The sequence below is a fragment of the Emydura macquarii genome, unplaced genomic scaffold, assembly GCF_026122565.2.
Source record: "Emydura macquarii macquarii isolate MOO-44397 ecotype Brisbane River unplaced genomic scaffold, CSIRO-AGI_Emac_v2 contig_3122, whole genome shotgun sequence".
In the NCBI taxonomy this organism is placed as follows: domain Eukaryota; kingdom Metazoa; phylum Chordata; order Testudines; family Chelidae; genus Emydura; species Emydura macquarii.
Genome location: NW_027133259.1, coordinates 2204432 through 2212614, shown reverse-complemented (window position 1 = coordinate 2212614; position 8183 = coordinate 2204432). Strand labels below are relative to the sequence as shown.

General features: G+C 43.8%; 1 protein-coding gene across 1 annotated transcript; it reads left to right on the top strand.

The window, feature by feature from the left end:
* Window positions 1-675: 675 nt before the first annotated feature.
* Window positions 676-6118, top strand: GPR19 (G protein-coupled receptor 19). Its single transcript, XM_067530953.1, has 2 exons — window positions 676-1908; window positions 4492-6118. The coding sequence occupies exon 2, from the start codon at window positions 4516-4518 to the stop codon at window positions 5761-5763; it is 1248 nt and encodes a 415-aa protein (XP_067387054.1). The 5' UTR covers window positions 676-1908; window positions 4492-4515; the 3' UTR covers window positions 5764-6118.
* Window positions 6119-8183: the final 2065 nt, after the last annotated feature.

The window sequence follows — 8183 nt, the reverse complement described above, 5'->3', positions numbered from 1 at the left end:
CCTTCAACTTGAGCTGTGGCATTATCAGTTCCTGGATTCTTCACTGTGAAATCTACAAGGAAAAGCCAGGTACTTCAGGAAGTGATGTTGGTGATTCAGTCATTCTCACTTTTTCCTCAAAATCCATCAGTGTCGTCACACGGCATTTGGGACACTGCAGCGCTGAAGTTGCTGTGTTTCAGATTAGATGTGAAACTCAGGCCTAGTCATTAAAGATTTCACAGCTCTCTTTTTCAAAATGAGGTGTATCGGCACCAGTTTCCTGGCCAAATCTCGAATTAGGCAATTACATTCTGTCTAGTTAAATTTCCTCTGTAATTTCAATTGGAGAAGTCATACTTCATTCCCTTCCTAAAAACTGTGTCCTGTAGCTAGGAAAGAATAACTGCTGTGTTTGACCCCAGAGGTGGCTGCATTTCAATGGCATGAAGTGATTCCTGTATAGATACAGACATCTATTAAGCATTTGGACATGGACATGAATGAAAAGCAATATAGAAAATATAAGGGATTATTATTATTAGTTGTTCAGCATGATGCTATGCTTAGAATTTGGGGTTGGAGCACTGACATACTGACGGTGTTCTGCATTGCTTATTAGAAGACATAGAGCTCCATCTACAAGATGCTGAGTGCTCTTAAATCCTACTAAAGTCAATGCAATCCTCGGGCACTCAACCCCTCACACGATCAAAACACTATGGACTTTCCAATCCTACACTTTCTTTTTTGACTGATGGGTTTAGTAGGGCATTCCATCTAGCCCTCATTAAAGGCATGAAGGATAAGACACAGCTGTATGGGAGGGATTGCTATGACGTTAGAGAAAATGAGGGTCTCTGCAGAGATCCAGTAGGGGAACAGATGGAGCCATGTGAGCACAGAAAAAGAAAATAAGTCTTTGACATGGCTAAACTGAGCCATCTGTACTCAGATTGCAGATTGTTCCAAAACAATCAATTCTGACCATTGGAAACCAGTGTGTCAATTCATAGTGTGGTCCCCAAAACACACAGAAAATAATTTAGCACATCTCAAAGGCAGCCAAAACATTTCCACTTATTCCCAGAGCCAGACAAGAGCTTCTCTATGGAATAGCTGTGAGCTGGCCAAGAAGTCTCAGCTTTTAAGTGGTGAATTGATTGCTACATTCAACAGTTCACTGCAGCAGTTTATAACCCAGTCATAATAAACCTACAGGATTTATTTTTACAGTGCATCTAAAGTAGACACAAGTATATTCTTTCACTCATTTTCTCTTAGGCAGAGTCACATGACACAATGAGCATAAATTGCTAGACCGGGCAGTGCTCCAGGACTGTCAGGTGTTTGTTTTAATATTCAGAGTCTGTATTCCAAAAATGTCAGTGCACATCTTCAGAATTTCACTCTACAGTCATGTGCCATTGCACATGTATCCCACTGTTACAGCTCCCAGCTTGAGAGCCTGACTCTTTAGTCCAAGCCATAAAGACCTGTGCTTTCAGCTCTGGAGATCCCTGGCCATGGCCCAAGATGTCAGCCCTCACACAGAGATCCCTCCAGAGCACGCAATCCTCAGAAGTTGACCCTATTTCCTGCGTAATAAAAAAGCAATAGGCAGAGACAAAGTCAAGATAATCAGACAAAACTTAACAGCTGGGTCCCCTTCAGCTCCCAGCTTTCCACCAACTCTCTATCTTTCATGAGCACACTTTCCTCCACCATATTCTTCCCCATCCCTATTTATAAAGTTCTGTAGCTGGTAAAAATAGTTTGAATTCATATTTATCTTAGCAGCTAATCCTCAGATGAGGTGACTGAGACAAGGATGAGTGAAGCTGGTGAGGCTGGCAGCATTATCCATGGTGGTTTATTCGAGTGTATGGTTCTCCAGTTGCTGAAGGAAATGGCGCACAATGTCACTAGGTATTACGGACATCCCACCATTCAGTAACGCCACTGATACTCTCAGTAACCTTCCCCACTATCATTTACTCACCCGCTAACCCAGCCACCACCACCACAACTCACTCATCCGGTTACCACTATAACCAGTGACCCACCATACCCACAAACCTAATTCCACCACTTGCTCCTCTCAGTCACCCAGGGCCAGCTCCACAAACGGACTTAGCCATTGCGATGCAGCCCGAGAAAGTCACAGGATCAACACTGTGATCCACAAAGCCTGAGAGAGGCACCTACGCTCCCCTAGACAACGACTGCAGGAGAGATAGGCGCCTCTGAATTCAATCCACAAAAGCCAACACGCTGGGAACTGCCTCAGCTAGCCAGTGGAGATTCCAATGGGAAGGGGGGTGTGCTCTGCCCCACCTCTCTGCCAGTGTTGGGCACATAACTTCAGGCGCTTATCTCCACTGGCAATCCACAGGCAGGAACCCCTCTCTGGCGTCAGGAAGCCGAGGCACCTAAATCAGCTTTTGTGAGAATGAGTTAGGCACCTGCCTCATCTACACAAAACAGCCAGAAGAGACATTGCAGGTGCCAACCTTATAACTTTTAGTCTAACGATCCGCGTACTTACCTGGCAGACCCAGGTTCAATTCCTCCCTCTACCAGAAAGAGCCTGCTACCGCTCTAGCAAGTGCGCTAACCATTGAGCGATGAGACAGTTATGAGGTGCCCTCAGTCTCTCCTGCTGCAGCTGTTCCACTGGGGATAAATAATCCAAGGATGACTGGGCCAGAGAGAGAGCAAGAGGATGACAATGACTCTGTAGCATGATGCTTAGGGAACCCACGAGGGAGGCGGGAGACCCAGGGTCCAGTCCCCCTGCTCCAATGACTTTTTAGGTATTTATACACAGTGGAACACCCTCCACAGGAGAGGCTGAGGGAGCCCCACTTTAGACTGTCTCATATCTCAGTGGTTAGCGCACCTTCCTGAGAGGTGGGAGACCCCTGTTCAAATCCTCTCTACCCCACAGACAGAGGGAGTGCTCTAACCACTGGGTTACAAAATGGGCAGCAGCAGCATCTTCTCCTCAGATTTTTGACTGGGACCATATCTGGTTGGCAGCCTCTGAATATGCCTGCACATGAGAAAGGCAGGTGAACACCGATCTTCCCCGAGTTGTGGATCACTCTGGGGCTCAGTGGGAGATAGGCATCTGGACACCTCGAGTGTGCAGAGTGGGCCCTGAAGTAGAAACTTAGGTGCTTCAGGAGCTTTTACCCCAAAAACGTAGGCACTTATAGGGTTAGGTTGGAGTTTTGTGGAAAGCACACCTGAGATTTATGTATCTAATCCCCAGTAAGCACCACCTCACAAGACAGGCACTACATCTATCACTCACCCCTCTCAGTCACTGAGTTACCACTGTTAGTCACGCACCCCACCACACACACCCCCATCATCAGCATTCCCTCCTCACAATCACCCACCACCACTCTTCACTCATGTTACTTTGCTGATTGCTCTTGCCAAGAGTGGGGAAAGGATCTTCTCTTCCTCTCCCATAGGAGGAAGGGAAGTAGGAGCTATGGGAATCTTCTCCCTTGATCGCTTCCAGGATGCAAGAGCTTCTTCTCCTCATCCTGGGAGACTGCACGGAGGATTGTTCTGACCCATCTTCCCTCCCTGCCCCTCGTGAGGGGCTGGGTATTCAATTCCACGTCTGGCCATACACCTCTCTTCCCCATAGCCTCCAAGTTCTTGACTGTTGGAAACATGCCAGGGAAGAGAAAGGATTCAGCCACCCCTTGCTGCTGATTGCATAACACTGCAAGCTCTGAGTTTAAAAAAATTGTTCAGATCACGTGGGCTGGCAGCACATAAGATAGTGAAATAGGATGAAGTGCGTCCTTGGACAGTTTCTGAACAGGTTACTAATTTGAACGTATTTAGCATTTTTGTGCTTACCAATTATGGTCTCGTCTGTGGCTATCTCATCACTGCAGCTTTCTGTGCACTTAGGTCCAAACTTCAGTCATGCTAACATTAAATAGCAAAGATCCAATTGACTTTGATGGGAGCAATATTTGACCTTTAAACCATTGATCCATGAAGATTTGGGATATTGATATGAAAAATAAACAAATCTCAACCCCCCCCCCACACACACACACATTTGAATACCATAAAAAGCTCCTGTTAATAATCTATTCCACAGATCCCTGAGAACCTGGATAGATAAATACAGATATAGATAAATACACCAGCATTTCAGCATACCTCTCTGTGTGAGATAGATAGATAGATACCAACACACACATGCGCACGCGTGCAATCACAGGATAGACTGATTTTATGGGGGCGGGGGGTGGGGGGGAGAGAGAGAGAGAGACAGAGAGAGAGAGAGGTCCAGGTTGTCAGGGAATCTGGAATACATTACAAAAAGGTATTTATTATATTCAAACATGGGTTAGATAGTTGCTTATTTTTCATAATAATACCCCAAAGCAAAATTTATTATTTGCTAATCATATATTTCTCTCCCCTCTTCCTCTTTTAACAATAACTAACGTTCCTGCTTCTGTCTCCATGCAGAGTTCAAGGGGAAAAACCGTGACTATGATGTTTGCCCACGGTATGGATAATAGCAAAGGTTCTTTTATTATCCCAACAGTACTGCTACCACTACAGAACAACAGCCACACTGAAACCTTCATGTCTCTAGCAAGCCATGAGATGACCGATTTACCCCCGGAACACAGATCAGAGAGGAACAGTACTGTCTTGCAGTATGAACTGAGACCAGGGGAAATAGCAGCAGCCAGCATGGTCTTTGGAGCATTATGGTTGCTCTCTGTCTTTGGAAATTCCCTCGTTTGCTTAGTGATCCACAGGAGCAGGAGGACTCAGTCTACCACCAACTACTTTGTGGTCTCCATGGCTTGTGCCGATCTCCTCATTAGCATGGCGAGTGCTCCGTTTGTGCTGCTCCAGTTTACGTCTGGCAGGTGGACACTTGGGAGTGTTATGTGCAAGCTAGTGAGATATTTTCAGTATCTCACCCCGGGTGTCCAGATCTACGTGCTGCTTTCTATCTGCGTAGACAGGTTCTACACAATTGTCTATCCTTTGAGTTTCAAAGTGTCCAGAGAAAAAGCCAAGAAAATGATTGCAGCATCTTGGATCTTTGATGCCGCTTTTGTGTCCCCAGCTTTCTTCTTCTATGGCTCCAGTTGGGACAACCATTGCAACTTTTTTCTCCCCTATTCTTGGGATGGAGCTGTCTACAGCATCATCCATCTTTTGGTGAGTTTTTTGATTCCATCCATTTTCATCATCCTGTTTTATCAAAAGGTCATCAAATACATTTGGAGGATAGGTACCGATGGCAGAACAGTCAGGCGGACCATGAATATAGTCCCCAGGACAAAAGTGAAAACCATCAAGATGTTCCTGATGTTAAATTTAGTATTTCTGCTATCATGGCTCCCTTTTTATGTGGTGCAGCTCTGGCACCCAAAGGAGACAGACTACAGAAAGAGTTCCTTGGTTTTTATGGCTATCACGTGGATATCCTTTAGTTCTTCAGCCTCTAAGCCCACTCTGTACTCAGTGTATAATGCAAATTTCAGAAAAGGGATGAAAGAAACATTTTGCATGTCCTCCATGAAATGCTACCGAAGCAATGCATACACCATCACCACCAGTTCAAGGATAGCCAAAAAAAATTATGTTGGCATCTCAGAAATCCCCGCACTAACCAAAACAGTAACCAAAGACTCAATCTATGATTCATTTGACAGAGAAGCAAAAGAAAAAAAGCTTGCTTGGCCTATTAATTCAAACCCACCAAATACATTTGTCTAATTGATTTAATTGTTTTGAATAATTATTATGCACCACTAGATCAAAGAGCTTTATCTCTTTTTTGAACAGATGTATATTTACATATTTTTGCATACAATTTAAAGGGAGACAAAAATCTGCTTTATTTTATTAAATGCATTGATTTTGTTGTATATGGTATCTTTTTTATTTTAGTTATCTTCTGCTTTTTTGGAACTATTATCCTAGAACCGTGAACAGTCTTTTAAAAAAAATCTCATACTATCTGCATGTAAATAAAAGAAAAAAATGCTTTTTAATACCGCATGTTGACCACTCTGTATAAAAGTGTAAAGCCATCCAAGTCCATATAGACTTCCTCTGGTTACTACTCTAATGATATGTTGTTGGACTGTGTTTTTTCTCCTTGTGCAAACCTTGTGGGTGAGATCTTTGGAAGTGCTCAACTTGGCTTAACTTTACTCCCATAGAAGTGAATGGTAAAATTCACACTAACATCAATGGAGCAGAGTTAGCCCAGTACTATGCTTTTGAATATCTCACTGCCTGTATCTAAAGGACTTCTGTTGTATTTCATGCCTAAGGAAATCTCTTTTGTCTTGGGTGTATTGGCTTCTTAATATTTCTAGGAGACATTTTCACACACACACATGTTGTATGTAAGAAGTGCAAACCAAGTTCTGCATCCTTCAAACACTTACCCAGGTGAGTGACTTTACACATGTGAATAGTCTCACCGACGTCAATGGAACTACTCACATGTGTAAAGTTACTTGTGGATCTGGGCTCAAGCACCACATGCCCCAAGGAAACTAGCATTTGGATCAAGGTTTTGAATAAGTAAAACCAAAACTAAAACCAGAAATTCACTGCATAATAGTGCACGCTCTTTGGGGAAGGAGGCGGGGCCAGGGTGTGTTTTTTCACTACATCTTTGTGCAGCACTTTCCCCAATGGGGTCCAATCCCTAATTGGAGTCTCAAGGTGCCACTGTAATACAAATTGTTATTATTAGAGAGATTAAATTGCCATACCCAAGCATCAGTGGGGTTTACTGGAGGTGTTTTAAAACCCAATTCCATCAAGCAAATATATTTTACAAGTGTGCATTGCCCTATAGCTTTGTACACATGTTGAGTGGGAAAGGAATTGTTCTGATGCCTTAGAAACCGTTTCTTTTTCTCCTTCAAGTCTTGATCTCCTGCCACCAAAGGAGGAAGAGGGATGAATACCAGGTTGAGTGAATGACACTTCTTGGATCACAGGTTGTCACTAGAGAATGGTGCAAAGTGCTTCTGCCCATCCTCTTACACACACACACAAAAGTACTAGTGGGCTTTCTGTATATTTTTCCAGCATCGTCAAGCCCAAGACTGAACTTGATTCCGCTGATATTTTAGCACACGTTAAATGGTCGTTGCATATCTATGAGTCACAGTGACGAAAAACAGAATAGTGTGTTCTGCATCCTTTATCCTATATATGAGCATCAACTTCCATAACACTGTAATGATAATACATGCTTCTACAGTACCTTTCATCCAAGAATCCAAAAGTGCTTTGCACAGCTGGGTTAGAAATATTCTCATTTTACAAATGGGGAAGCTAAGGCATAGAATATATTGGACATTACCGACAGCGAGTAATTGGCAGAACTGGAACTAGAACCCACATTTCTTTATCCCCATTCCCTGCTCTAACCACTAGACTTGCTGGCTCCCAGCAAATATGACATTGGTGATATACTTGCGCTATATAGGTTACATTGCAGACCATGTGTCCATTTCAGGAGTGGTATAATGGTTGCAAAGGCATTCAGCATAGCTTGCAGTAACCCAGGTATAACAACTCTACATTGCATCTACCTTCTGACGGACCTGAAGACTGCGATTCCAGAAACTTTTACTCTGACGCGATTGAAGGTTGTTAATATAGATTGCCACCCTGGTCATCAATCCTTATTGCTACTGCCAACGTATAACAGATTTAGACTGCATTCCACTCCTGCTCAGGACTATAACAACTTGCTGATGAACAGGGAGGAAGGACCACGGCCAGGCTTCCCATCCTCTTCCAAAGATATAGTGCTTCCAGCAGCGTAAGCACCCCACCATGTTGCACTCGGGGAGTAATGGTTGCCAGATGATGACTGCTTCCTGGGTGAGAGCACAGAAAAGGGACTCCCACACCCACTCTCCATGCTAGTGCACCTGTACAGGGACAGACACACTATGGAGTACATATACTAACTCGTACATAATAGACATATTGGAAGAGACAAATTGGCATGTAGACGCCACTGTTGATAAACATGGCTTCTGCTCATACCTCTGTAGAAGCACAGAACAGAAGAATTCAAGGTTTGTCACAAAGGAAACAAGAGGGGGAGTGGTCACTGTCCCCGCCAAGGAAGAGGGAGAGCCCTGTTTACCCAAGCAAAA

Bases quoted from the DNA above. Each gene is read 5' to 3' on its own strand.
- GPR19 (XM_067530953.1), top strand. From the start codon at position 4,516: ATGATGTTTGCCCACGGTATGGATAATAGCAAAGGTTCTTTTATTATC.